The sequence below is a fragment of the Oncorhynchus kisutch genome, linkage group LG2 (genome assembly GCF_002021735.2).
Source record: "Oncorhynchus kisutch isolate 150728-3 linkage group LG2, Okis_V2, whole genome shotgun sequence".
In the NCBI taxonomy this organism is placed as follows: domain Eukaryota; kingdom Metazoa; phylum Chordata; class Actinopteri; order Salmoniformes; family Salmonidae; genus Oncorhynchus; species Oncorhynchus kisutch.
The window spans coordinates 58,620,307-58,634,477 of NC_034175.2; the positions used below are offsets into that span (position 1 = coordinate 58,620,307).

At 44.3% G+C, this 14,171-nt stretch overlaps 1 protein-coding gene across 3 annotated transcripts; it reads left to right on the forward strand.

The window, feature by feature from the left end:
• The first annotated feature begins 8,047 nt into the window (after positions 1-8,047).
• Positions 8,048-13,914, forward strand: LOC109903011 (syntaxin-19-like). 3 transcript variants are annotated; one of them, XR_004204372.1, is made up of 6 exons: positions 8,048-8,309; positions 11,775-12,156; positions 12,357-12,593; positions 12,780-12,992; positions 13,185-13,513; positions 13,568-13,914. XR_004204372.1 is itself a non-coding variant. In XM_031798691.1 (6 exons), exons 2-6 carry the CDS (start codon positions 11,926-11,928, stop codon positions 13,470-13,472), a joined length of 915 nt encoding a protein of 304 aa, XP_031654551.1. In that variant the 5' UTR covers positions 8,048-8,309; positions 11,775-11,925; the 3' UTR covers positions 13,473-13,914. The 3 variants fall into 3 exon arrangements, 2 of the variants coding, with proteins under 2 accessions (XP_031654551.1, XP_031654550.1); XM_031798691.1 differs by having other exon boundaries at positions 13,185-13,405; positions 13,460-13,914; XM_031798690.1 differs by having other exon boundaries at positions 13,185-13,914.
• Positions 13,915-14,171: the final 257 nt, after the last annotated feature.

Sequence of the window (14,171 nt, forward strand, 5' to 3'; positions counted from 1 at the left end):
CACACACACACACGCACGTACACACACATGGATACAGTGACCACTGTGGGCAACATTCAGAAGGTTCTGACTCTCTGTGTTTGTATTCCTAGTGGTACGGTGTGTGTTTACATTAGCATAACAGAAAGTAGACCTGTTTGTTTACAGAAATGTACCTTTTCAGTTGTTTGTTTATTCATTCCCTTTAAATTGCGGAGAGCAAACACAGATGGAGCAGGGGCTGCATTTTGTGTGTTTACCGTGTGTGTGTGTGTGTGTGTGTTTGTGTGTATGTGTGTGTGTATGTGTGTGTGTGTGTGTGTGTGTGTGTGTGTGTGTGTGTGTGTGTGTGTGTGTGTGTGTGTGTGTGTGTGTGTGTGTGTGTGTGTGTGTGTGTGTGTGTGTGTGTGTGTGTGTGTGTGTGTGTGTGTGTGTGTGTGTGTGTGTGTTTACTCTGTAAATGTGTTTGCTCTCACCTTTCTCTCCTCAGGTGAACACAAATCACCCAGCCAGAGGGTTTACCTCATACAATATGAGTCTTTCCAGGTGAGTCTCTAAGAGCTTTCCACTTCTGGGTTGTGCAACATTTGCCAATTATTATTTTCAAAATTCTTCAAGCTCTGTCAAATGGTTTGTTGATCATTGCTAGACAACCATTTTCAGGTCTTGCCATAGATTTTTAAGTACATTTAATTCAAAACTGTAACTCGGCTACTCGGAACATTCACTGTCTTCTTGGTAAGCAAGTCCAGTGTAGATTTGGCCTTGTGTTTTAGGTTATTGTCCTGCTGAAAGGTGAATTCACCTCCCAGTGTCTGGTGGAAAGCAGAATGAACCAGGTTTTCTTCTAGGACTTTGTCTGTTTCTTCTTATCCTGAAAAAGTTCTTAACGATTACAAGTATACCCATAACATGATGACGCCACCACTATGCTTGAAGATATGAAAAGTGGTACTCATTAATCTGTTGTATTGGATTCAGGACAATAAGTTCATTGCTTTGCCACATTCTTTGCAGTATCACTTCAGTGCCTTGTTGCAAACAGGACGCACGTTTGTAATACAACGTATTCTGTACAGGCTTCCTTCTTTTCTTTTCTGTCAATTAGGTTAGTATTGTGGAGTAACTACAATGTTGTTGATCCGTCCTCAGTTTTCTCTCATCACAGCCATTAAACTCTGTAACTGTTTTAAAGTCACCATTGGCCTCATGGTGAATTCCCTGAGAGGTTTCCTTCCTCTCCGGCCAACTAAGTTAGGAAGGACACCTGCCACTTTGTAGTGACTGGGTGTATTGATACATCCTCCAAAGTGTAATGAATAACTTCACCATGCTCAAAGGAATATTCAATGTCTACCAGTAGATTACCTTCTTTGAGGGGCTTTGGAAAACCTCCCTGGTCTTTGTGGTTGAATCTCTATTTGAAATTCACTGCTCGACTGATGCACCTTACATACTGTATGTGTGTAACTTATTGTCTAACTTATTTTGTTTGTACCTCTAAGGCAATAGAGGTTCCAAAACCTTGTCTCTTCCCTATATTGCTCTGTCGGTCTCCTTTTAAGAAGGACTATACTGGTCTGGAAGAGAATTGATCCGCTTGTTACAAGAAACATAGATATACATTCTATTACATGTGTGTGTGGGGTACAGAGATGAAGTAGTCATTCAACAATCATGTTAAGCACTATTGTTGCACACAGAGTGAGTCCATGCAACTTATTATGTGACTTGTTAAGCACATTTTACTCATGAACTTATTTAGGCTGGCCGTAACAAAGGAGATGAATACTGATGGACTCGAGACATTTTATCTTGTCCTTTCTTATTAATTTGGAAAAAGTCAAGGGGTTTGAATACGTTCTGAAGGCACTTTTTTTGTACACTGAGTGTACAAACATTAGGAACACCTGCTCTTTCCATGAGATAGACCGACCAGGTGAATCCAGGTGAAAGCTATGATCGCTTATTGATGTCACTTGTTAAATCCACTTCAATAAGTGTAGATGAAGGGGAGGAGACAGGTTAAAGGATTTTAAGCCTTGAGACATGGATTGCGTATGTTTGCCATTCAGAGGGGGAATGGGCAAGACAACATATTTAAGTGCCTTTGAACGGGGTATGAAAGAAGGTGACAGGCGCACAGGTTTGAGTATGTCAAGAACTGCAACGCTGCTGGGTTTTTCACACTCAACAGTTTCCCGTGTGTATCAAGAATGGTTCACCACCCAAAGGACATCCAGCCAACTTAACACAACTGTCAGAAGCATTGGAGTCAACATGGGCCAGCATCCCTGTGGAACGCTTTTAACACCTTGTAGAGTCCATGCCCCGACGAATTGAGGCTGTTCTGAGGGCAAAAGGGTGTGTGGCTCAATATGTTCCTAATGTTTTTTACACTCAGTGTATATGTAAAGTGTATGGGTCAGTGCCACTGTAAGCTACCTGGTTCTGCAGGTGAAGAGTCAGGTGGACTCTGAGGGAGTAGGTCAACTCGGGCCAGAGCTGTATAAAGCTTCCTGTAGGCTACTATACTGTAGAGATGCAACAATCTACACTGGGGACCAATTTAGACTTAGGATGCCAGGTGTGTGCACTCACTGGGCAATCAGCCACTTCAGCTTTATATTCATCATCTCCACCACCACCCCAACATCAACATATGTGAAAATTGTGCTCTTTGTAATAAAAAATATAGGGGACAATGTGTTTCCAATGAAATCGTCGGTGTGCATAGTGTGATTTTAACCAATTATAAGTAAGCATTGACTACTAATGGCCTACTAATTGGTTGATGATGTCATTGGAAACACTTATTTTCCTCTATCTTTTATACCACCACAGTTTCCCGTATGTCCATGTTGGGGTGGTGCTGGAGATGATGAACATGAAATTTTACTTTTTTGAAATTTCCCTTTAACTGTTCAGCAAAGTGACAGGGAGAACCGCTAACCAGCAAGACTGCAGCCTCTGATGATTGCAGCTTTGCACCTCTGATCTGAACTATCTCATTAGAGCAGGAAATAACTTTGCCTCTACAGTTACAGTGAAGAGATTCAGCAATACTTCCCTGCAGGAGCCTTAAAGGGAGAACTCGCTGATGTAGTCCATAGGCAGTAGATGCCAATGGTACCTCAGGGGCATTATGGCCACAAGCTATGTCTATGACATTCAGGTGAACTAGTCATTAAGAATAACCTCCTTAATCTGTCACTAGAGGGCGATGTGCTCCAGGTTTACTGTAAACCAAGTGCTCTGGTTAACAGTGCTCTAGCACAGGCAATTTAGCTTATAACAATCTACGAAACACAACAATAAAATGACGGAGAGTCATTATTGCCAGTTTGGACCTGCAGTGAGTGAGCTGGCTGGTCTATCCTGATGTTGGTTTAGACTGGAAGGAAACTGGGGTGACTGAGGTGACTGGGTCCAGCATAGAATTCACTACATAGGCCTGACAGTCTGGGACACAGTTTTACAGATGACTCCCTTCTCTGGAGAAACGGACATGGTACACGTTCACTTCCGGTACTTCCTTATTTTGTTTGATAAAAATCTGCAGTTGATGCCATTTCCTAAAGATGTTTATCACTTTCATTTTCCACCAGCTGATTAGACAGTACTGGGAGCTCACTTCCTCATCCATGCTGTGTGTGTATAAACAGTGTTTAGTGTACTTTACCTGCTCTCCTCCCAGTGGAAGAGGGGAGACCCACTTATCTGAGCTTGAGTTTAGGGTTTATAGGGGGCAGTGTTTGGGCCTTGGCAGGCGGTTGAAGTAGAGAGAGTTGGGGTTGGCTCTGGCTCGCCTTGCGAGGAGGTATTCTGTTGACAGTGGGTTGGATGGCATTCCTCTTCAGATAAATTCTCTAGATCTCTTTTCTGATATGATCTCATTTTTTCTTCAAGGTTTTCCTCTTTCCTCTCCTTCTCCTTCAGTCTCTCCTCCTACTTGAACACAGACATGCAAAATATTGGAGTTACACAGACAGGGAACACACCATAACTCTGACTTAAATACCAGACAGGGGAAAATCTCCCCAGCCTGACAAATAGACTCTCTATAATGGATTGATGCTAGTATTCCCAGGGTTACGATGTTTGTTTGTATAAGAGTTGGGAGAATCTTGGTGGAGTTGACGTGTCTTTGGCCTTTATGCCTTTGGTCCTGGGTTCAGAAGAGGTAGTCAATTATGTGCTGTTAGGCAGTGTTGGACTGTGTCCAAAAACAACTGCTAGCCCCTATACCCTTGTGCACTTGTTGAGACCTGGATGGATTTTGATAGACGTAAGCAAGCCTATTCAAGTACAAAGGGTACCAAATAACTACCATGTTGTTTACACCAATCAAGTATTTTCAGAAAGGAAGTGTTGTTTCTGAGCAGGGCCGGAGTGGGAGTCTGTTCTCTGCAGTGGATACATTAGCATTACCCTCTTCATTGGCTCATTTCACCAGACCAGCTCTCTCACTTCACTATTGAGCTCTCTGATTTCCTCAAATAAGCTTTCTGTAAGTTCATCATCCTTGCCCTGACCCTGGCCTCTATTCTCTCCCTCCCCTCTCTCCTCCTCCTCCCTCCACGCTTCACCCCTGCAGAACTAAACACTAAATATTTTCTCTGGGTATATTGACTCCCACACAGGGCTAAAGAGACCACATTCTCTACAAGACAACGCTCTTAAAGAGACCATTTTCAAGGCCCTGAAAACAGATACTATTGATGTGACTTTGACTCAGTCTGTTCTCTGTTGTTGACATTCTCCACAGTGAGTGGTATCAGATCAGACATTCTGAGAGCACGCAGCAGCTTATCTCACTGTGTAGAACAGCAGCAGTGACCATGATGCTGCTTGTGAACAAACCAAGCATATAGAATTGCACATCCATTCATTTGAGAGCATTATATGTGTTCCATGAACCTCTTTTTGCTCCTCAACTTTGTCTTTCTCCCTTCTTTTCTTTCTTTCTCTCTCTCCTCCCATCTTACCTCTTTCTCAAGGCTTGCTATCTCTTCTATCTCTTATGTGCTGTATCCGTCTGCACACGCACATTAAGAGCCTTATAATCATTGGAGATGTAGTCCAGTAGCCATTCTACTCCCTTTCTGATGGACCTATTCAATGTCTTCCCTGAGCCAAGTACAGCCGAGCACAACTTCTACAAGAACAACACAAGGGCATGTTCCAGGGACACAAATTCTTCACAGTAGCATATTCATTACGCCAATTCTGTTGCAAAACGTTTCTTAAACGGAAGCAAGCAGAACGAAGCAGTGAGGGACCTACAGTCTTAGTAAAGAAGGTGCAATCTTTAACCTAAAATAGTTATTTGTCTGTCTGCAACCTTTTGAAGAACCCTTTTTGGTTCTAGGTAGAACTCTTTTGGGCTCCATGTAGAATTATTTCCACAGAGGGTTCTATATGGAATCCAAAAGAGTTCTACCTGTAACCAAAAAGGTTTCTCCTATGGGAACAGTCGAAGAACCCTTTTGGAACCCTTTTTACCAAGAGTGTACCTGAATTTGTCCAATAGAAACTCTTATTTGGACTAACAATTACACCCCATGCCTTTAGGCATAAGCAAGATATGCTATGTTATGAGACACTTACTATGAAGAAGCTACATTGGTGTCTGTTGACCGGTGTCTCCAGAGAGAGACAGTGTATCAGCTCCACCTCAGAGCCATGGACAGGTTCGTCTCATTGGCATGCCTAGGACAGAGAGACGGTGTATCAGCTCCACCTCAGAGCCATGGACAGGTTCGGCTCATTGGCAAGCCTAGGACAGAGAGACGGTGTATCAGCTCCACCTCAGAGCCATGGACAGGTTTGGCTCATTGGCAAGCCTAGGACAGAGAGACGGTGTATCAGCTCCACATCAGAGCCATGGACAGGTTCGGCTCATTGGCATGCCTAGGACAGAGAGACTGTGTATCAGCTCCACCTCAGAGCCATGGACAGGTTCGGCTCATTGGCAAGCCTAAGACAGAGAGACGGTGTATCAGCTCCACCTCAGAGCCATGGACAGGTTCGGTTCATTGGCATGCCTAGGACAAAGAGACGGTGTATCAGCTCCACCTCAGAGCCATGGACAGGTTCGGCTCATTGGCATGCCTAGGACAGAGAGACGGTGTATCAGCTCCACCTCAGAGCCATGGACAGGTTCGGCTCATTGGCAAGCCTAGGACAGAGAGACGGTGTATCAGCTCCACCTCAGAGCCATGGACAGGTTCGGCTCATTGGCAAGCCTAGGACAGAGAGACGGTGTATCAGCTCCAGCTCAGAGCCATGGACAGGTTCGGCTCATTGGCATGCCTAGGACAGAGAGACGGTGTATCAGCTCCACCTCAGAGCCATGGACAGGTTCGGCTCATTGGCATGCCTAGGACAGAGAGACGGTGTATCAGCTCCACCTCAGAGCCATGGACAGGTTCGGCTCATTGGCAAGCCTAGGACAGAGAGACGGTATATCAGCTCCACCTCAGAGCCATGGACAGGTTCGGCTCATTGACAAGCCTAGGACAGAGAGACGGTGTATCAGCTCCACCTCAGAGCCATGGACAGGTTCGGCTCATTGGCAAGCCTAGGACAGAGAGACGGTGTATCAGCTCCACCTCAGAGCCATGGACAGGTTCGGCTCATTGGCAAGCCTAGGACAGAGAGACGGTGTATCAGCTCCACATCAGAGCCATGGACAGGTTCGGCTCATTGGCATGCCTAGGACAGAGAGACGGTGTATCAGCTCCACCTCAGAGCCATGGACAGGTTCGGCTCATTGGCATGCCTAGGACAGAGAGACGGTGTATCAGCTCCACCTCAGAGCCATGGACAGGTTCGGCTCATTGGCATGCCTAGGACAGAGAGACGGTGTATCAGCTCCACCTCAGAGCCATGGACAGGTTCGGCTCATTGGCATGCCTAGGACAGAGAGACGGTGTATCAGCTCCACCTCAGAGCCATGGACAGGTTCGGCTCATTGGCATGCCTAGGACAGAGAGACGGTGTATCAGCTCCACCTCAGAGCCATGGACAGGTTCGGCTCATTGGCATGCCTAGGACAGAGAGACGGTGTATCAGCTCCACCTCAGAGCCATGGACAGGTTCGGCTCATTGGCAAGCCTAGGACAGAGAGACGGTGTATCAGCTCCACCTCAGAGCCATGGACAGGTTCGGCTCATTGGCAAGCCTAGGACAGAGAGACGGTGTATCAGCTCCACCTCAGAGCCATGGACAGGTTCGGCTCATTGGCAAGCCTAGGACAGAGAGACGGTGTATCAGCTCCACCTCAGAGCCATGGACAGGTTCGGCTCATTGGCAAGCCTAGGACAGAGAGACGGTGTATCAGCTCCACCTCAGAGCCATGGACAGGTTCGGCTCATTGGCATGCCTAGGACAGAGAGACGGTGTATCAGCTCCACCTCAGAGCCATGGACAGGTTCAGCTCATTGGCATGCCTAGGACAGAGAGACGGTGTATCAGCTCCACCTCAGAGCCATGGACAGGTTCGGCTCATTGGCATGCCTAGGACAGAGAGACAGGACAGACACACCTGTCACAACCCAAAACGGTTTATTTTGTTGTCATAACACCTACACATTAGGAATGAATCATACACCTGTTTTTTATCTGCTGGTTACTATAACTCAGTTGTATTTCATCTTACTGTTGGTTGACATTTAGTTCTCCACCCTGTGCTTTTATGAAACACATACAGTAGGCCTTCGTTTGGTCAAAAATGTCAGCCATGCTCAGTAGAGCCACTGGAGCCTGAGAAAGACAATAGGGCCAGACCAGTGACTTAGCTAGCAGGCTGCACCGTAGGCTCCATACATAATGTAATGTATAGAGCTAAAACAACTCTTCTACATCCTTGCTGTTTTACACAATACAGCTCCATTTGTTATATGACGCTGTTTGAGCAGCCCCTGGGACAGAATAGTCCACATCTGTTCTCCCTTCTCCCACTGGCCACAGAGAGTTCTCCCTGAGAGAGAAGGGGTGTGGCCAGACAGGCAGAACCACATTTCCTGGGAAGTGTTGTTTCTCTGTTATAGCAGTTTACTGACTAACTGTTAACATATAGGAATACTAACAGAACACACACACACACACACGTGACCTACAGCTAATAAGTATTTGGAGTGGAGGGCTCAATAGATTCCCTGAGGATACCGTTCAGAAGGATGGGATATACATTTGGATAACTTCATGAATGCTTTTTGTGAAGTACGAATAATCCATTCTCCATGGCTTGGCTAAATTGGCAGTTACATTCCTGGTCAAACATAAATGGCAGGGTCTAAGGCTCACGGATTACTTACTACAACAAGGTAAATAGCAGAACTCACACCTGCCTGACTCAGGATACTTGTTGTAAGTGTTAGAATATGTTTTCTTACGTGTATTTTATTGTTTTCTCATATGAAATTCAAGGTTCTTAAGACCAAAAATGGATTGAATTAAAAATAAAAAAGGTCAGAGTTGCCTTTACAATTAATATCCTGTGTAAAAGAGGAAAGCATTTGTTCTCTTCCACCCCAGCAGAACACTTGCATTATGGTGACAAATGTCAACAGGCAGTTCTCTCATAAACTCTGTGACAGGTGAACAGATGGAAAGTTGGAAAGCAGTCAGAGAACAGAATAAACCGTCAAAACATTCAGACACAGACACAAAGCTGGACTGAGTGTGTTTTCAGGCTAAATCTCGCATTGCTCTAGAATCGGTTGAGTAATGTCTGAATCATAGAGTTACAATGACCAGAACGGACAAAGCCCCGGCTTAGTCCATGGGAGCGAAACTCAATGACTGTGGTCCATCAACCATGAAAGTTGACATGGATGGGAATGTGTTCTAGTATTTCTAATTCTATGGTTTGGTTTCAATATGATCTCCAGCCTAGAGAAGGTCAGAGGTCTGTAGTGTTAGAACATGTAGGAGGTCTCACACTTCAATACTGCACACACACACACACACACACTAGTGGTGCGCAGGTCAGCTGTTTGTTCACTCGCACCCATCCGCAATTACTAATAGCCCATCCGCAACCGGCCGACTATATGTGATAAAGTGAACATCTGAGGTCCGCACCCGTCCCGAACCCGCTAATATAGAAAATAATACATGTGAAAGGTTTTCTGTGCAGAATGTCCAAATGGCACCTGTTTGACCGGTTGTAAGGACATAGAAAGCTGTGAAAACGACTCAACATGTTTCTGATAGATTTCAGATCAGCTTGGATGAATATTTGATGTGGTTGAAATAGTATCAGCTTTTATGATGCTGGTATAGACAGCACCTCCACAAATGGTATCTAACTGCACAATGCATTCTCTCAAGATGCTGAAAGAAAGAAAGCATATTTCTCAACTCCTGTTCCCCAAGTCAAAATGTAGCCTACATTTGGTGAATCAAAAACTGCTTAATTCTGCAGGAGTTAATATTAAGGCTATGTGAGAGGTTATAGACCTACAGTCAGGGTCCAGATTTCAGTTTCCATTCAACCCATCTGAACAGTAGGCTACAGTTCCCTTGACATACCATAGGTCTATTTGAAGCCCCACTCGTGTGACTGTGGATTTTGCATAGCGCCTCACAATCATCACACTGCTATCATCCTCTCTCACTACTTCACCAAATCTTTCCCAAACATTGCCTTTCTGTACCTCCCTTCTCTTTATTTTCAACTCCATTTCGCAGCTTTTTCTCTTATTGTATTAAATTCCCACATTGTCCTTTTTGCCTCTGTGGATCGAAGTTATGTTTTCTGTCTGTTCCCAAAACCATTTGGTGATTGGCATGTAGGCTATTTGGCGTGTGTTGGCCTACAGTTAGCGCATAAGCCTACGTTTTAGGGCCTAATGCCATATAGCTTAAAATAATGAAAGGAAAACCTCAATGTAGCCTATAGATATAAATTGTACAAGAAAGGTTTTTCAAAGTATTGTTTTAATTTTGTTCAACCCACCCGCCCTTCATCCACACAATATATAACCACTGGGACTGTCAACCCCTGCAACACTAATACACACACGCAAACGCACACACACACACACACACACACACACACACACACACACACACACACACACACACACACACACACACACACACACACACACACACACACACACACACACACACACACACACACAACAGGTTATTTGTTGGCTTTTCCTGTTTGTAATCCATCTGGTAATTGGATAGTCTGTCATTTACAACGCTCTATTTAATTTAAAATACACATTCTGTTCACTCCACCCTTCCTAACAGTTAAAGTCCTCCAAACGATCCAGACACTGCAGGGGAAATACTGAATATATATACTGACTATACTTCAGAATAAACTGATGAAACCTTGAAACTGTTGTAATACTTATTATGTTTTGCTGCGAGCTAAACCAGATTTCTCTGCTGAACGCCACAGATACCACAGTGTGGATGAATAACCGAATCTTAAGGGCAACGTTGACAAGCTCTCTGTGGGTGTGTGTGTTTGTACATGTATGTGTGTGTTTGTGTGTGTCTATTAGAAGTTCACTTCTCTGAGAGCAATCATCATATCATTATGTCAGGCAGAGGTACTGGTGAAGGGAAGTGCCTCACTGCAAAAACACAAACAAGATAACTTCTCATGGGAAGCAACGCTGAAGTAGATTCACTGGTGATGGACATAAACATTGTGCTCATGTATCTCTCCCTGCCATTCCCAGCCACAAACACTACTTGTAGCTCAGTAGACCAAAGTGCTTAGGGAATTTCTTAGGAATGTTGACCTTGTCTACGGATATATTATTGAAGAGCTTGTGATGCCAGATTCATTATAGAAGGTCTTGTGGTGCTATAAAGAAACAAAGTGAAGAGAGACTCATTTCCAGTTCAAAGTGGACACGCCAAAGTACAGTATCAGTCAAATGTTTGTACACACCTACTCATTCAAAGGTTTTTCTTTATTTTTACTATTTTCTACATTGTAGAATAATGAAATAACACATATGGAATTGTGTAGTAACCCAAAAAGTGCTAATGAAATCAAAATATATATTGTAGATACTTCAAAGTAGCCACCCTTTGCCTTGATGACAGCTTTGCACACTTTTGACATTCTCTCAACCAGCTTCACCTGGAATGCTTTTCCAACAGTCTTGAAGGAGTTCCCACATATGCTGAGCACTTGTTGGCTGCTTTTCCTTCAGTCTGCGGTCCAACTCATCACAAGCCAGGTCATCTAATGCAGCACTCCATCACTCTCCTTCTTGGTCAAATAGCCCTTACACAGTCTGGAAGTGTGTTGGGTCATTATCCTGTTGATAAACAAATGATAGTCCCACTAAGCACAAACCAGATGGGATGGTGTATCGCTGAAGAATGCTGTGTTAGCCATGCTGGTTAAGTGTGCCTTGAATTCTAAATTAATCACAGATTGTGTCAAGAGTAAAGCACCCCCACACCATCACACCTCCTCCTCCATTTTTCATGGTGGGAACTACACATGCAGAGATGATCTGTTCACCTACTCTGTGTCTCACAAAGACACGGTGGTTGGAGCCAAAATAGTACAAATAAATAAAAACCCATTAATGAGTAGGTGTGGCCAAGCTTTTGACTGGTACTGTACATATTTACCTCATAAGACCTCGAGTTCCTCATTGTATTTATGATGAATAAACTCAAATGTTGACTGAAACACCTTTGCTTAAAACAATGTTTACTCTTTAGGTATACTTTAGGTATACCAACAATAGTTGGAGACACCATATACATTGTCAACAAAGACCATATGTTCCTTATTACAGTGAAACAACATCAGACCCTGTCCTCCTGAGTGAGGTCCACCAAAAGGCTCTGTCCTTTGGAGACTTCACTAAGGGATAACTTCACCAAGGGGCCTCAACTCACAGGCTTTTGTCATCCTTCTGCTTGATCTCCACCGAGAGGTCTCTGACCATGAAGGACCGCCTGGAGGAGCTGCGTCAGAGGGCCCAGGGTTTTCGGGAGGTGAGCAGAGAGACAGATGATACCCCATTCCCTGAGGAAGATGCTAACCCAGATGCCCCATTGGGGGTTAAGGTCGCCACCCCGCAGCAGGCTGTGGTGTTCGAGCAAGAACCAGTCCTGCACAACTTCCTGTCCGAGGCTCAGCATATCCGCGGTGACATCACTGAGCTGGAAACAGAGGTTAGTAAGCTCACATATTCCTCCTATGAGTGGCCGTAACTATATAGACATGTCAACCCGCAAAGCATCTCGGTTGGCCTGCAACTGTTTGTCCAATTGTCCATGAGAATAATGTTGTGAATTCGGGAGGTGGAAGGATGCTCTTTAAATTCTTGTTATTCATTTAAAGTTTGACTGAATCCTCTTCTCCTTCTCCCCAGGTAAAGAAGTTCAGCCAGCAACAAAGGACCCTGGTGGCAACCATGCATCGTTTCAGTGTGATGAAGAAGGTCAGTGATGTGACGACGGACATCAAGCTGCAGGCAGAGAGCATCCACAGACGGCTGGACGACCTCTCCAAGAAGGCACAGAGTTTAGAAGACATGCAGGGACTGGCTACAGCCACTACACGCATCCAACGCTCCCAACACGCAGCGCTACTTAGACAATTCCAACAGGTCCATGAGTTATTATAACCTTTTATTTCAATGGTGTTTTCTGATGTTTTTTTGACAACACTTGATGAACGTCAGCAAAAATATATATTGTTAGTCTTAGTTTTTAATATATGCTAGCTAAGCAAACAGTGAAAAGAAATGTCTGTTTCTGGTCTAAAGTACTTTTCCATATTTTACCACTCCTAGGTGATGTGTCTGTACAACAACTCCATCCTCAGTAAACAGGAGCATTGTAAAAACTTCCTCATCCGCCAGCTCGAGGTGTTTGGTCGTGACGTCACCGAGGAGGGAGTCGATGAAATGGTTGCCACGGGGAAGTGGGAGGTGTTTAACCAGAACCTCCTCAACGACGAACGCATCACACGCGCTCAGCTGTCTGAGATCGAGCAGAGACACAAGGTAAGCGTAAGTTTTGATGTGTAAGAAAATGCAAGAATATGTCATTGAAGGTAAAGTTAAGAATCTCAGTAGGCCATGTATGTCTGTGACCGACAAACACTAATGTCTCATGTAATTTACACCAGTTTCACTGTCAGTTCAGACAAATCCTTGACTAATGTTTTGTCTTTATCCTTTGTGCAACTGCTATAGGAGCTACTGAATCTGGAGAGCAACATGAAGGAGCTGAGAGAACTGTTCATGGATATCTTTATATTGGTGGAGGAGCAAGGAGGCTACATAGACAACATCCAGACCAGTGTAGAGAAGACACAGGACTACGTCACCGTCACTAACGAGAAATTTAAAATGGCCACCAGGTACAAGAAGAAGAACCCTCTAAGGAGACTGTGCTGCTGTTGCTGCCCCTGGAGGTGCTGCACATAGAGAAGGGACAAGTCCCCTGAACACTGGAGATAGCCCTGGAGGTGCTGCACATAGAGAAGGGACAAGTCCCCTGAACACTGGAGATAGCCCTGGAGGTGCTGCACATAGAGAAGGGACAAGTCCCCTGAACACTGGAGATAGCCCTGGAGGTTTTTCAGATTGGGAAAGGAAGAGCTCTGATGTGGAGTGTCTACAGCTATGGGAGGGAAATCTGTAGGGTGGCATGGCAGAACAGTGTTCAGAGAAGATTTAAGCCCATTACAGTGGTCAGAAATCATCCAGGAACAAGAGGATTGTAAGAGGCTGTGCAGTTGAAGCAGGGTGGGAGTCAGTGTCTCCACTCATGAGGGACAACTTTAACGCAAGACATAATGCATTTTGAGAAGCAGCAAGACTGCTTACGTTTTCAAAACTGTCTCCTTTTTTCAAAACTCTACACACAATTCCCAAAACTGCACACACAAAATACAAAATGTCTCACATCTCCTTCAAAATGTAACACTGCATTCAAAAACACATGTCAGAATGAAGCATTTGCATCAAATGGCAAAAATTGCTTTCATAATAGTACATTTTTGGATATTCCATGTAAACACTGTTGTTCTAAATTTAAAGCTCTTTGGTCTTTTAAAAGTAATCTGCTGAGAGGGGTAACAAGTACACTGTAAACACCAATGCAATGTAGAAACAGAAAATATTTATTCGGCCAAACATTACTGTTGTATACAGTAGCATACAACAAAACCATAAACA